The sequence below is a fragment of the Neopsephotus bourkii genome, unplaced genomic scaffold (assembly GCF_033783945.1).
Source record: "Neopsephotus bourkii isolate Nb327-2 ecotype Australia unplaced genomic scaffold, CSIRO-AGI_Nbou_v1 NB_324, whole genome shotgun sequence".
NCBI lineage: Eukaryota > Metazoa > Chordata > Aves > Psittaciformes > Psittacidae > Neopsephotus > Neopsephotus bourkii.
This window is the reverse complement of record NW_026900832.1, coordinates 746,655-762,423: the sequence shown is the minus strand read 5'-3', so window position 1 is coordinate 762,423 and position 15,769 is coordinate 746,655. Positions and strand designations below refer to the sequence as shown.

The window sequence follows — 15,769 nt, the reverse complement described above, 5'->3', positions numbered from 1 at the left end:
GAGAGGCTGGCTCCCTGAGCACATCCCATTCCAGTCTGTTCCTTTATCTCCTGGAAGAAAAAAAAAAAGCTTTTTATTTGCCTTTCCCACCTATTTAGTTACTGGGAGCAAAAGGGTGGTTAAACCACTACTTTTATGTACAAGGAGAACTGGCCAGATGGTCAGACAAAGCCTCAAAGATCAGTCTGCTGGTGCTGGGAAGATAATCAGGAGCAGGGATGTGTGCATGAGCCACCAAGTATGGGTTTAATCACAGCATCTGCCAAAGCAACTGGCGTTTCCCCAGCACCACATTTAGTGCTTCTGCTCAGAAACGAGCTGTAGTGCTCCAGCCATGGCACCACAACCTCACTTTGCTCTACAGAAACATCTGAGAGGTACTCAAGGCAAGTATCACTGGTACAAATAGCCTTTTAGAGGAAAGAACACTTTTACCAGTGAGAAGTGGGAGTTTTGCCACCACTCTTTCCCCTAGGCAGAAGGGAATCACCATTTCCCAACACACTGGCATCTTAGCAAGGTTGTTCATCTGTTGCTCCTTGTGTGAAGTGGATGAGGAACAATCATATCCAGTTTTAAAGGCAATTTGACATCCTTATATGAAAAGCACTATGGTAATAGCAAATATTTCTATTTTTAGAAAGCTCCATCTCTGAAGATGTGTAGGGCTGCCAACAACAACAAAAATAGCAAATCTTATCAAAGCCATAGCCAAAAGCAACACAGCCAGTAAAGAAATCTGTGCAAAATCTGGTGTGGAAATAGCATCATCTCTGTGCAACATGCAAAGGGGCAGATCTGTGCATGGAGCAACCCAAGGAGTGGGCAGTGAAATGTCCAGAATCTGCCAAATGTTTTCAAAGTTGCTCAGAGTTTTGCAAACACAGTCCCTCTAATTTAAGCTATTGTTTCTCCAAGACAATTCAAATTTAAAACATGGGTTTCTTAGCTAAATATAAGTCCATTGTGCACAAACAATGAAGATCTCTTCTCAAAACAGCTCTTCTCTACATGCCAAGGGTTATACAATCTCAAAGAGGGTGAATCCTTCCGAGTGGTTTCACTCAGTGCTAAGCCTGTTTTGACAGCCTAGAGAATCAGATAAGGAAAACCTCTGGCTTTGATTCTGTATCTTACTCTGACTCTTTCAGGCTTAGAGACTAAAAGTTATGATTTGGGATGGAAGAGCTTGAGAACAGATTTAAGATTTTGGAGAATATGCTGCTTTTTTTAGTGTCACTAAACCCCCTTCTTCCTGGACAGAGCTTACTGCTCACAGTAGGAACAAGCTAACCCTGGGTTAGGGCATAAGGAATTTAGATTGAACCATATTAGTAAAAGAACTGGAAATGGATTGGTCTGCATCCAGGGTGCAGTCTAAAACTGCTTTCCCATTTGTCTTAAGCAACCAGATGCCATCACAGCTGCCCAAAGAAGCAGTTCAACATTTCCTCCACCATTGGTCTTTCATTCCTGCCCCCACACATCTCCCTTCTTGTGTCAGCACCAGCATCCATCCATACAGGCACATGGTAAACAGCTTCTCCAGCCTCTCCACATGCAGCAGCTGCTCCACAGCCATGATCAGTTTTGGTACCCTACCATGCACCTTCACAGCATCCACCATGGTTCTGAGATGCAGAGAGCGGCAGGCCGTGCTACAAGAGTTCATTTAAGCAGCAAAATCCTAGCCTACATCTCCTCCATTCACCTTCCAAGGAAACCAAACAGTTTGCTGGCTCTTTCTGCTGCTGTTTCACACAGTGTGAACTGACAGTGATGACTGTAGGAACTCTTGCTCACCTGCTGACTTTATGTGTACTCACTCACTTTTGTGAGATCCTTCTGGAGTTCCTCGGCACTGGCACAATATCTGGTTACCCAAAAGGACTTTAACTTCTGTTTCTGTTGATTGTGTTGCTTCTCTTTTGGAGCCAGCCAGCAGATCTGTATTCTTCTAGGAATCATAGAATCATAGGATGGTTTGAGTTGAAGGAACCTTAAAGCTCATCCAGTTCCAACCCCTGCCATGGGCAGGGACACCTTCCACTAGAGCAGCTTGCTCCAAGCCCCTGTGTCCAACCTGGCCTTGAACACTGCCAGGGATGGGGCAGCCACAGCTTCGCTGGGCACCCTGTGCCAGTGCCTCAGCACCCTCACAGGGAAGAACTTCCTCCTGATGTCTAATCCAAACTTACTCTCTATGTCTTTGCTTATATAAAATATTCTCCATGATCTTGCTTAACTTATCTGGCTTTTTTCCCTGGGCTGAAACTCTTCTGGCCACCTAGAAGCTGATGGATGTTTTCCTGTTTGTTTTTATGGGACGACTGTTGTGATGAATGCTTTTATATTACTAACATATGCTTTTAATAGCAAATGGTAACACAGGTTCCAACATCCTACACTGAGGTGGACAGTTACTGCTGCTAGCTAATCCCAAAATTTATGATGTGTCCAGCTCACAAAGTGCCCTGTTAACTGACCGCAAGTTCTTGAGCATTTTCCCATTCCTCCTCTCATTTTGCCTGTTCTTACAAAACTCATGTGAGATTAAAGCATCCTGGTAATGACATTTCCTGGAAAAGGCTTTTCAGTGTTTGGGACTTCGACAAAATCGGGCAGCAAATTCACACTGGAAGATTTGAAAACCATTCACATAGAAGCCATGTTCCAAAAGACACATGATTTGGTGGCTCCCCCCCCCCCCCCCCCAAGTACAATGAAGCACAAGAGGCTCCAGACATTTTGTTCCTCCTCTTCATCAGCCACCTCTTCATCAGCTGATTGTCATGGTGGTCAAAATAATAACACTTATTGCTTACACAGCAACTCTGCACAAGTACTGCTTCAGAAGTAGGTTTTGGAGGGGAAACAGAGCCTTAGAAAAGTGACATGTCCATAAATCTTCTGACTTTGTGCTTATTTCACTGGGCTGCTGTGCACCAAAGCTGGATTTTTCTAAAGCCAGTTCACACTCAACATATCCTCTGTGATGCTGGCGTGGAAATTGAGGCTATTTGAGAGCCTGTCCCCCAGTGCTTTTGGAAGGGGCAGTGATCCAGAGACCTGACCTGATTTTCCCTCCTCCTGTGCTAGCTCAGAACCGTACCCCTGGCCACTAAAACTTGCTGGGGAGAACTCATGTGGATGCTGTGATCAAAAGCAGTGGTGTGAAAGCAGCTGGGCAGAAAAGGCCCTTTTGATGGCTTCAGCCTCTATGCAGTGAGCCATGCCTATCTTCTGCCCACTAGAAGCATCCAGAAGACAGGAAAATATGCATCCTCAGGTCTTTATGTTTTGTGGGTGGATTAGCTTGTGGTGCCACTTCCCATTAACACCAGGGCTCCCACACAGCGCGACAGAGCCCACGTCTCAGAAGTTGCTGCCTGCTCCACACTTACCTCTTGCCACTGCTGCCTAAAGCTGCTCCTGCCCCTCACGAGCCTCCTTAGAGACATTTGTCAAAGATGAAAGCTCCAACTATATTTTCTGTAGTTGAATTTACATCTGGTTTATATTATTTGCAGTTTTGCTTTATCTGGGTCATACCCTCCCCACAGCTCTTCCCTTTTTCTTCCCATTATCCTTGAGAACTGAGAGCTGATTGTAGCTAGTGTATGGTTACACACTGTCATCCCAACAGACCTTGCAGCCGCCAGCTGTCTTCAAACAACAAGGAGTTTTCCTATGGAAGTCATTCTTTCTTCATTCCCTCTGTCTGGCTCATCTCTCTGAAGGATACTGAGTCCTTCCTAAGCCTGTCGCCAGCTCTAAATTCACTTTTCCATGTTTGGAGAAACTGTGATGTCCCAACCCAATGCTAACCCACATTCCAGCAGGCCATTAAGACCAATGATGTGTATAAACCAGCAGATCAAATGTATCCTGGAGGATACATACGTGAGCTGGTATTCTTGAATAACCCACAGCTGCCTGAAAACTCTGTGTGTGTGTGTAAGAAATGTGTTTGTTTTCCTGGGGTGTCCCATCAGCTTCAGCACTCCGAAGGGGCCCAACCTCAGGACACAATAGGAAAGGGAGAACAACAGAGCACGGAGTTGGAGCCAATTGAAAATGCAAAGAAACTGGACAGGCAGAACGGGATTATTCAGAGTGGAATTAGAGCAGGGCAGGGGGGTGCCTGTATCTCGCTGAAAACACCACCGTGGTGACTGTGAAACACGAGAATCTCGTTTTAGCGAAGAGCCAAGGGACAGCACAGCAAACAGGCAGTGCGGAGAGATAAAGCAGGGAGCAGGGAGGTGGTGGATGGAGGCACACGCTGGTGCCCGGCTGGAGGAATGTCATGGCTTCAGTTGTGATTGGCTGGGGAATGGAGGAGTCAGTTTTCACGGGGGCTGATCAAAAAGTTCCCTTTTGCTTTCCCAAGTTGCTGTCTGAGCAGAGGCATCGGGAAGAGGAGCCCAGTCGCGCTAACATTCCTTAGGAACACTGCTTAAATGAAACGAGAAGGCTTCTCTGTCCGAGGATATACAGCCAAGAACAGACGCTGGGAAGCTGTTTTCCTTCTTTCCTCCCCCAAGTCCTGCAGGAGTTGAGCAGCTCTCCTTCCTGGCATGCGTCTCATCTCTCAGGATACTATGTCACAGTATTCTACTAACTTTCTCTTGCTCCCCATACCCGAGTATCCCGTGTTAGACTGCGTGCCCAACAAAATCATCAAACTCGTGGTGCTGGGCGGCAGTAGCGTTGGCAAGACAGGTAAGTCCACAGGTGTAGCACTGTGCTTCTCTTGCTGCTGTACTTACAAGCTCATTTGCAGCTAGGATAGACCCAAGGCTGTGAATTAACTGTTGCAGCTTGAAGGCTGTAAGCGATTTGAGGGTTTTCTGCACTAAATAATGGGTGAGGCAGATGTGCTGTAGCCAACATGAGGTGGCAGTTAAGAGGAGAGAACACTGTTGGGAGCTCTGTGCTCACAAATGATCCTACCTGGTCCTGTGCAAATTATTTAGCCATGTTTAAATTTGTACACCCCCAAAAAACGGTCTTTATTCTCTGTTGTAAATGTTCTATGCTCTGCAGACAAATAACAGCATACAAATGTGTCTCCCTTATTATTCTCCAGAGGAGAGGAGAAGAAAAGAGGGTAACGTGAGAATTATTGCTTTGGATATATGGTTCCTGATTTCAGATGTTATTAAGGCTAATTCTGTTTTACTACATCTGAGGTTCCTCAGGACTCAGTAAAATGTTTGGTTGCTTTGGATTTGAAGCCACATTTTGATCTCATGTTTAAGTAGTGTGTTGAAGAGAGCTGTGAAGTCAATTTGATTTAAGGGTACTAAAGAGGTGACCCAGTATCCACTGTGAGAAAAGTGTTATTTTAAATTAAGTCTGTGATAGAGTTGTTTGCAGAACAACCCCTTTTATTTAGCTATTAACTAAATGGTTTTGCAAATGATTAGGAATCTGCTGAGAGATGAAGCACTACAGGAATAAAAGTTACTGTTTCCACAACAGGATCTGAAGTGTTATAAATTGAGCAAGAAAAAGGAAACTCTTCCAATCCGACAGTGCAAGGAGGGTGAATAGGAAGGCCCAGGGCGCTGCAGCACAACCCATGTGTGCAGAGCACATGCAGTTTGTTTGCTGGGTGTGATTAGGTTGCGCTAATGGGTTTCATGAGGAGGAGTGAGCAGTTTTAAGGCTGGGAAGAACCATTACATGCATCAGCCTCACTTTGTATATGACACAGAGGTCTCAAGTGTGGTATTTGGATTAGTTTCAGTTTCCTGGCTTGTTACTCTTTTTCCAAATCATGTCAAAACAGAGGTCAGGCTTGTACCTGCAGTCACAACAAAGCAACCTCCCAGTCCTACACTGAACAGCGACACTCAGTCTAAGGAGTCATTTCCAGTACAGTATGTGAAAAACTGCGTTAGGTGTCACAGCCTGGCCCCAAATACTCTTCTGTGAGTGTTGAGAGAAGCATTTGCCGAGTAATATGTGAGCAATTCAAAGATTAATGTGGTTTCATATTATCCTAACTCTTCCAGTAAGATGTGACACGTGTTCTGCAAAGATTGATTTTGGTTCACATTGAAGACCCATCTTTTCTGCGTTGTTTTACAGCCCTGGTTGTGCGCTTTCTCACAAAGAGATTTATTGGAGACTATGAGGCCAACACTGGTGAGTCTGCTTTGCACTGCAGCACTGAAATCTGCTCTATTGTGTGACTGGTGCATATTACAGGAAAGCCAAGCAGTGTTATATGTCCATAAGATGCATATTTTCAGTTAATAGCCTCAAGCTATGAAAGCAATAAATCAAAGGCTCATTATTTATGATCGTGTTAGCTGGGCTTTTTCCAGCTTGGTGGAAAAGGATCAGAGTAAAAGGTTTGCTTGGGGACATACCTATACTAAAATGCAGGCTGAAGGAACAACTTGCATATGGACAAAACCATGGAATCCCAACACAGCTCCCTTTGAAACCCCAGGGAAGCCAGAGGAATTCCGAAGTGCGTGAAAGGCACTTCAGATGTTTTTCTGTGTCCCCCCTTTTACTTTTGCTGGCTTTTATGACAAGGGAGACTTCCAAATTGAAGTCTTCTTTCTATAAGATAAGTAAAATGACCATGCAGACTGATTCACTGCATTTTTTGTTTAATCTGACACCTCAAAGGAGGTATAAATGTGAACTGTTTAATTCACAGCCTCTCTTCTAAGCAAGTGCCAAGTGTACTGGCCATGTTGTATGTACCCTGTACTCATACCTACTTGCACATCCCACACGTAGACCACCTCACATTTTTGGGGTTAAGGAGGACAGGAAACAAAGTGGTGATTGCTTCACTTTGGAGATATGTGCTGGACTTAGAATGATGAGTTAGGAAAGGAGATGGCAGTGAAAGACCCTTTGATCTCTGCCTATCTGATGAAATACAACCTGAAAGCTCCTCCTTCCAGCTCACTCTCACTGACCCTATGTAACCTTGATGGTTGGCTGCACTGTTGCTCTTTCTTCTCCTTCTTCTCTTCTATGAGAGATTGTACATCAAGTTAGAATTCTGAGCTTTACAATGGATTGCTGCCAGAGACATTGCTGGGAACCACATGCTTTTCTCATTAAGCTACCAGCCCAACAGCCCTGCTGTAGAAGAAATAAATATGCCAGAAATAGGAAGCAGGTGGCAGTGTATTTGTGATCATTCAACCATGCTTCTCCTTCACTTGGCTATCAGGTGGAGCACACTCAGTGTCTAGAAGTACCTTCTCTGTTTGTTGCAATGCATTACAGAGTAGGAATAGTATGTTGTCTGGTCTTGGTTCAGGAGTGCAGCATCTTCCCATAGATCAGTACCATCTTTTCAGCTGAAAATAGGATTTAAAAATTATCCCAGAAGGGTTAGATCACCTCACAGAGGCAGTATTAAACCATAATGTGGTAATACTGGATTCAGATGCAGACATTTAGACTTCCTCATATTGCAAACGTTTCTCTGAGCTCGGACTCCTTTCCACTGGAATAAACCCACCTTTTTCCTTGAGCAAAAGATGATTTTCAGAGGTGATGGCATTATCATCACTAACTGATCTCCCTGTTACTCTGAATTTCCTACTCTTCAAGAGATGGGATTTCTCTATACATTGTTTTAGATACAGCAGTGACAATTGCACTTGAACAAGGCTGAAAGGCTGCACACAATAGCTGTGGCTGTAGCATTTCTTCACATATCCATACGACTTGTATCAAGTTCTAAAGAAAATTGATGCTGACATCAATCTCTGAAGCTGTCCTTATCACAACCACAGATAATTCATGAAGTTTTCATTGTCACTTAACCCACACTCCAGCAACAAACTAAAGTTCATGCCCAAAATAGTAATGGTTTTATTAGAGCTGGGTCAGTCCTGGATGGTTTGAACTAGCACTTGGCTCTGAATATGTGTCATGCAGATTAATATGAGTCAAAGTATCCAGTCTTTGGGGATTTTAACCAAACTCTGACTGCTAACGTTAGGTATATCCCAAAGAGCATCTTTGTGATTTGTATAGAGTCACTTATCCTGTGTCTGTAACTAGAATGCTTCCCTTTCTTAAAAGCTTCCTGAAAAATGCACTAGGACACAGCTCGCCCCTTTTACAGACAACCCCTCAATGTCTTGGGTTGAGATTAGAAATACAGGAAGTCCAGATTTCAAAAGCTAACAATGTGGATTGAAAACCTGGCTGGGATTTACACATCCACTTTTACTATTTGATTCTACACAAAGTGCCACCTTCCCCAGCTACCCTCCTAGGTATGCATTCAGAACATCCACACAGCAAATACAAACCCACTTCACATAAGCAAACAGCCACACAACCCCTCTGATGCCATTCACTTTTTCATAAGCACCTATAAATCATAAGCCTCAAATACGTGTGTTTCAACAGTTCTATTTTGCCTTTATGTACTTTCTTCTTTGTTACAGCCACTGACTCTAATGATGTTACTTTTCCACCAGGTGCTTTGTATTCAAGAAAGTTCACCATAGATGGAGAACAGATCTCTCTACAGGTGCAGGACACTCCCTTTGTTTCACTGGAGGTAAAATATCTGCTCAGTGCATTGTACTTCACAACACAGTCATTGCCTCTTGCTTGTTGCCAGCACTTCCATCTGTAAGTAACTCCATCTAGCAGCAGAAAAATACCCAAATACATTTGGGGCTCAAACCCAAATGAAGAGTAATGGATGTCCCTTAAACCGATCAAAATGAGCCTTGAAGAGGTTTAATCAGGCTCCTTTAAGTAAGTCAAAATTAAACCAAATCTATTTCAAACATATCACTGCATCCCAAGCCTAAAGAGCAGTAAAATCACAACCTGGCTCCCTTCTGCCACCTTCTTGGTTGTTTTATTTCCTGTCAAATGGATTCTAGCCCTGCATGGCAGAAAGCTCACCTGCTTAGAGGCCCAGCTGGGGCCAGAATCTCTCTTCAATAGAAAGGTATTTCTTCCAAGGGGACAGGCCTCACAGCAGTTGTCATTTCCAGCTAGGGTGGCTTTCCAGTGCTTTCCTTAGTCTTTATTAAAAGCATTCCTTATTTTTAAGGTGATAGCATTGACCTACAACCCTCTTTCTATCAGTGTTTTACATATTCTAGATTTAATATTTGACTAGGAACCTGCTTCTAGAAATATTTTTCCAAGCAGGGTTTAAGATTAAGATGTCTTTTCTGGAAGATTTGCTTCAAATGCAGAATAAGGGGATGAAAATAGTGTCAAAGCAGCAGGAAATAATGAAATCTGCGTTTCTGTGAATGGTGGAAATCTCATGAGAGTAATAATTCTTCTAGAATAGCTGGGATTTCATGATAAAATTAGATATACCCTTGTCACCATCAAATCTAAGTTTGCAGGTTTGGCCTTAACCTCAGTCTAAGCTCAGACTTGGCCAAATATATGCCTGGATGGGAACACCACCTTCTCTCATGTTCTTTCAGGCTAGCCCTAGACAACTTTATCCACCCTGTTTTGTCCACACAGACCCATGCATGGGTACTTCATTTCTGTGCTGTACACCTGTTCCACCCTGAGTTTACAGAACAGGATAAGCAAAGCTCCTGCAGCCTGTTTCCATTTCCATTTTCTCTGACGACTGGAAGTAGATTCAAGTGGGAAGCTTTGACTAAGAGCAGAGGAGAGGACCCTTCCTTTACTCTGGACACTAAAAGCAAACAAAAGCTGCTATGGAAGTCCTCCAAATATTCAAGTGGGATTTAACAGTACAAAGGCCCTATGCCAGCTTGCTTAGAGAAGACCTGCAAAGAGAAGCTGTGGGTGGTGATTAGGCACAATTGGGACTGCCTGATAAACACTTTGCAAAGGGAATCCCCTCTCTGGTCTATCCCATGGAGAAAGGAGGGAGTGGAAGAATTTAATTCCCTCTTTCACACCAGATACATGTTTATTTTCCTGTTTTAATTAAGACTGTACCCTATAATTGTGTGATTGTAGCCAGAGCTCCACAATATTTAGTGATGCCAACAGCTGAGGTTTCTCACTTTCAGTTTAGTTAGGAAGGAGTTTCATTTTCTTTGTCCCAGTCGAAGGTCTGCACAGACACACATCTCTTAGCCTGTATCTCTGTTTGCATCAAATGATGTATCTGAAACATTTTGAAGGGGCTGTTCCTGAACAGGGTTTGTTAAAGCTGGGAATAGTTTGGATTTTCTATTAAAATCCTTAAGAGAGTGTCTTGCACTTTGCAGCCTGAACACAGTGTTTTGGGAGGAAGTCATGCGGAATCGCTCAGGATTGTGGCCACACCGGAAATGTTAATGTTTAAGACAGAAACAGAAGCAACCAGATCACTGGTTTTGTTCAGTGAATCATTGCTGCTTGCTCTATAAATTGCAAATGACTGTGTGTTTCAAAATTCATTCTGGAGCAGAGATTTCCATTTAAAAAGTAGTCCATTAGCCTTTGATTGTCCTGAATAAAGCATTCCATTTGGGATTATCCATCCATCTCACTCCTGGGTGGGCCTAGCTGGTAACTGAGAATTCCAGCTCATTAGGGCTCTCTGAATGTACACCTTCTCCAAACCTATTTTCCAGTGCTTGCCAGAGCAATTAGTTCTTTTTACCCATGAAAGGATTTTGCTGGTGAAAAGAGGCTTGAAGGACATGGAGGGTGGCTCATTATCCACAGCTTGGATACAGCCCAGATGCCACCAGTGCAGATTGCCCTTCTTCCCACAGCCTGCCCTGCCCTGGCTTGAGTTCACTTTAGTAACCTTTTAAACAAGGCTGCTAGTGAGGAGCTCTCTTCACTCCACGTGCAAACCTGATGGGGTTTGGGATTTGAGGGTTTCGGAGGGAGAGGAGTGATAAGAGCATCTGTTAAACAATTTACTGCTAACAGCATTTACTGTTAGTGTGAGCTGGCAAGGGCATAGAGCTACCAGGTAGTGTATTTACAGGCAATACTGAAATATTTACAAAGGTCAGACAAATAAGCGGGGCAGTTAGTTAAGGGGCCTTACAAGAAACCTGGAGAAGGACTTTTGACAAGGACCTGTAGGGACAGGACAAGGGGGAATGGCTTTAACCTGACAGAGGGGAGACTGAGATGAGGTCTCACCCTCTTCCCTGTGAGGATGCTGAGGCACTGGCACAGGGTGCCCAGCGAAGCTGTGGCTGCCCCATCCCTGGCAGTGTTCAAAGCCAGGTTGGACACAGGGGCTTGGAGCAACCTGCTCTAGTAAAAGGAGATCCTGCCCATGGCAGGGGGTTGGAGCTGGATGATCTTTAAGGTCCCTTCAGCCCAAACTAGTCAGTGGTTCTATGACTCATTCCAATTAGCAAAATGCCTGTTGAAAGCTGTAACTCTAATTTATAATCTGAGCCTTCAGAAATTCTACTTTCTTCTTCTCACAGAAGAGCCTTGTCACTAGCCTTTTTTCACGGTTTAATCTACCATAAAAGAACTGATCAGTTTTACTCATTCTTTTCCACCTCTGCTTCCTGAAGCCAGGTTTTATAATTCATATTTAGTGCCTAAATAAAAATGAGCTGTTCCGAGAGGTTGCTGAACACACACAGGTTCTGTTCAAAATAATGTGAATGGCAGATATATATTCTATAGATAAATGGATAATGGAACTTATGTTCTAATAGTGTTACTGAACTTGATGAAGATTTATTGACTAGAATTTAGCTGTAATGATAACAGTTCGGGCTCTGTATTCATGATGTTAAACTCCCTCTAAAATACACAAAAGGCTCTAATTCCTAGCAGCTTCATCCCAAGCTGAATCCTGAAGACGCTTATTGCCTTGTTGGATAGAAAAGAAATGACAAAGTTCCAGAAAGCTGTAATATTGACAGTCAGTTCTCACAAAGCAAGCACACAGGCAATAACTGCAGCAGGGATCTCCGTATCTGCTTGGGTTACACGCCAGCATGGATGACAAAGAGCAAAGGATTAGCTGAAAATAGCTTCATCTTGAAAAGTGAGCTGATCTCTTTGCAAGCCCCAACAGTATTGTGTTCACTTTTATATCCCCAAGGCTGGTGATTATTATGGCTGTCTGAGTAGGAGTGGTGATGGACTGAACAAACATGTGGCTAGCAAAACCTAATGTAAACCCATTGCTGCTCTGTAAATGAGCAGCGAGGTTTCACAGCATTTTCAGTCCCAGCAGCTGGTTATTTGTAACAAATTGCTTTTTAGAAGTATCTTTGTCTTTGGATGTCTGGTAGAAAAACCTGTTAGGCCCCATCAGCATCACTGTCTATGGGGACATTGAATACAGCCTTGGAAAAAGCCCTAAAACCCCACCTGGGGGACAACCATTCACTTGCGGTACTTTTACTGGCCTGCTGAGTTTAATAATGCTCTTATTGTGCCCATCACAATTTTATCCGCAATAAAAATGTGGGTTTTTATCACACTGGTTTAGTGAAATAGAACAGAGAACAGACTTTTCAATATCAGTATTTTGGCTGTTCTCTTCTTTCCAACCAATTTTTCCTACACCTCTCCACTGCTTACTTTGTGATGTGTTACCGGCACAGTGGAAACTTCTCCTGTCCCTGGTACATTCCCTGGCAGTCAGAGAGGTTTCTGCCCATACATTTAGAAATAGCCATGCTTTGAAACACAGCTCTTGAGTAGCTATAGCAGTGCTGTAGGACTGATTATTCTGCTTCCTATTCCCAGTTTCCTAACTTCACACCTCTTGGTTTTGATGGCAGGATGACACTGACAGCATATGTTGCCAAGAGCAGATAAACAGATCAATCTACTGGGCAGATGGCTTCGTTTTTGTTTACTCCATCACAGACTATGAGAGCTACAGAGTGATCCGTCCCCTGCACCAGCACATCCGCAAGATCCACCCAAATGCCAACATCCCCCTGCTCCTGATGGCGAACAAAGGAGACCTCCTGCGAGCCAGGCAGGTGTCCTCCAAAGAAGGGCTCCAGCTGGCCAGTGAACTGGGAGGTACTTACTATGAAGTCTCAGCCCGAGAGAACTGTGAAGGAGTGCATGAAGCCTTCCAGCAGCTCTGCCAGGAGGTCAGCAGGATGATTGGGAGCTGCAATGGAGAGAAGCGAAGAGGCCTCCACCTTGTGCGACCCAAGTCACCAAATATGCAGGACTTGAAGAGACGTTTGAAACAGGCTCTGACTTCCAAAGGGAAATCTGCCACTACGCTTTGATGTAGACAACAGGAACGGCTTTCTACAGCCCTGAAAAACAGGCAAGAAAATAAGATGGAAATAAGGGGCATTGCTGCAATTCAGCAGTCTGGTAGTGTGAGGGGCTCTTCCAGTTTGTCTTTACATCTTCTGTACAAACCCCACACACATTCAGCAAAGGAACTTACAGAATTTGCTCTTTGGGGCAAGAAACTGTGATTTAAAAACCAGATTGTCCCGAATTATTTCCTTTTTGAAAGGGACACAGTCAAATAGTTTAGGCTTAAAATGTGGATTTTATTAATAGAAACAATTAAACCCTCCTTTTAAGAGAAGTGACTACTCTAGGGGATGGTTGTATTCCCATAGGCAAGAAGCTACAGCAAGACACGAGGAGAGTGATATGACCTACACTGAGCAAGCAAATTGACCAGATTTGCTTAAGTCACGAGACTGGAAAATAAAGGCAAAAAGTAAATTTAGGGCATAAATAGTGAAAAGTAGTAACTGAAAGCTTTAAATTGCAGTTTAGAAGGTGTTGTTAGCAAGATGGGGAGAGGTTCATGCAGATGCAAGCTTCAGCCTCACAGTGTCTCTTTAAAGGGAGATGTTTAAAAATCACTAAGTTTTTCAGATTATTTTTCTTTAAGCACACATTGACTGTTTCTGAAAGGGGTTATATGGGTGAAATACTACTTGTAGCAGCATTCTGTAGTCAGTTTCTCAGCATTGTACTTATTTTTCTGTAGGTTTCCTACATGGCAACCAGAGAGGGATAAGCAGCGCAGGATGGTTTAACACCTGCAAAAACCAGACTGTATTAATCAAGAGCAAGGAGGTGATCTAAAACTGTTGAACTTTTCCTTTCCAAACTAGGCAGATTTCAAGCTCAAGATGCTGTTTTAGAGAAAGAAAACCTTCACGTGAAGTGAAGATTCTTCTTTTTTGAAGGAAAAGAAGAAAAGGATTTATGATGCCTAAAATCTCTGGCTTCAGGAATTTGTCATTTTGTTATTTGCCTTAAGACCAGGCTTTACACAATACCTCGCAGTGCATCCAAATAATTGGTCTATCCACACATACTTCACTGGCAGCATCCCACTGCATTGTATCTCAGCATGTGCAAAGGGATTCCAAGCTGTATCCTGTGAACTGGATGGTTTTATGGTAGCAATAACAACAACGTGAAACATCCGTCATTCTGTGCTTAATGAGAGTAGAAAGAAACTGGGTTGGACCATGTGAAAGTTATGATGCACCAACCTTTGCTTTAAACACACCATACGAGCAATTCACAGGCCCATGGAATGAAGTAAAGCTCCGTGATTTACACTCAGGAACAGAGGGAAAACCCTTGTTTGATGGATACAGAAAGATCCTCGCAGCTGCACTTGCAGCTGGCAATACTGAGCTAAATCAACCTTTTACTCATTACAAGCAGTGAAAATGTAAATTGAGTCTGATGAGTATTTACACAGCTCAGGGCTTGAAAATGGGGTTTACATTTTTCTTGTCCCTATATTAGACAGCTCTCATCATGATTTCCCTCATCACCTGCATTTGCTCTATCTACAGCTCACTTTGTGGTTTATTTATTGTTTTCCACAGCTGGTCAGCTGGGAATGGCTTGTGTTCTCATTGATGTAAACTGCTTTTCTTCACACAAAAGGACTGCGCCTTTTTTAGCGGTTAGTTTCAATCGGTAGTAGGAGGGGAAAAGGGAAGTCAGATCATCCAAAGAAGGACTCAAACATATCAGAGGATTTCTACTTTAGCTTAAGGCTATTTAACAGTTCAATGTTTGAACAGTGCCATTATTCAGTGCAGGCACTTTGGGATGGTGTTTATTAGCACTGAATTTCAATATTTGAAATGACTAATAGCAAATATTAAATCTGAAGATTGAGTAACATGGAATAGAGCAGTTTGTGAGCCGCACACAAACTGCAAATGGTTTACATTGGAAAAATGATGCCATATTTTGAATAGCAATTAAAAGTTTTACCATCGCAGCCTGTGTGTCAAGGGCTAAATTTGCCAAAGACAATTTGCTGACAACATTTGTTCTCATGAGAGCCTAAGACAATTCCGTGCTCTCACTGTTCAGTGTGGTTGTAGCTTACTCTTGCAGCTCTAATCCTTTCTTATTTGGGGGAAAAGATTCAACAGATTTCAAACCTTCCAATGTTTTGTTTTCAATAGTGATTAATAAAAACATTCAAAGCCTTTCCCGAGAGTGTACAAAATGTCTCACATCTTTAAATGTTCCTCGCTTAAACTACGCTAACAATATACCTTTTTTGCCTTCTACAATCTAATGCACCCTACATGTATTGCTGCATTTGTATTCCTACAGAAGTAAGTATTCCCACATTCCTGTGGCACTGGTGGGGAAAAAAAAGCCTACATTTTAGCTAAGGCCAAGAAACACAGAAACATTTAAGTTTTCTCCTAACTACTAACATGTGGCAAACATTTCTTCTGCTACAGAAACTTTAGTATTTCCTTTGTTCATTGACCAGCAATACAAATCCTGTTAGAGCTTTGATACTGGGTTTAAGCCAGGACATGCCATCTACAAAAGACAATAGAGCTCAGGCTTTTTA

The 15,769-nt window shown here is 43.1% G+C and overlaps 1 protein-coding gene and 1 long non-coding RNA gene across 2 annotated transcripts in view; one reads left to right on the top strand and one right to left on the bottom strand.

The window, feature by feature from the left end:
• Nucleotides 1-161: 161 nt before the first annotated feature.
• The window catches only part of LOC133209260 (uncharacterized), a 44,889-nt gene continuing 29,281 nt past the window's right edge, over nt 162-15,769 (bottom strand). The window contains exons 3-4 of the long non-coding RNA XR_009724645.1: nt 12,975-13,214; nt 162-1,957 (exon numbers count right to left, since the gene is read on the bottom strand). This is a non-coding gene — a long non-coding RNA (uncharacterized LOC133209260). The remainder of the gene's footprint in view (nt 1,958-12,974; nt 13,215-15,769) is intronic.
• On the top strand, nt 4,053-15,392 carry LOC133209259 (ras-like protein family member 11A-like). Its single transcript, XM_061347773.1, has 4 exons — nt 4,053-4,725; nt 6,100-6,156; nt 8,478-8,560; nt 12,717-15,392. The coding sequence occupies exons 1-4, from the start codon at nt 4,581-4,583 to the stop codon at nt 13,182-13,184; spliced, it is 753 nt and encodes a 250-aa protein (XP_061203757.1). The 5' UTR covers nt 4,053-4,580; the 3' UTR covers nt 13,185-15,392.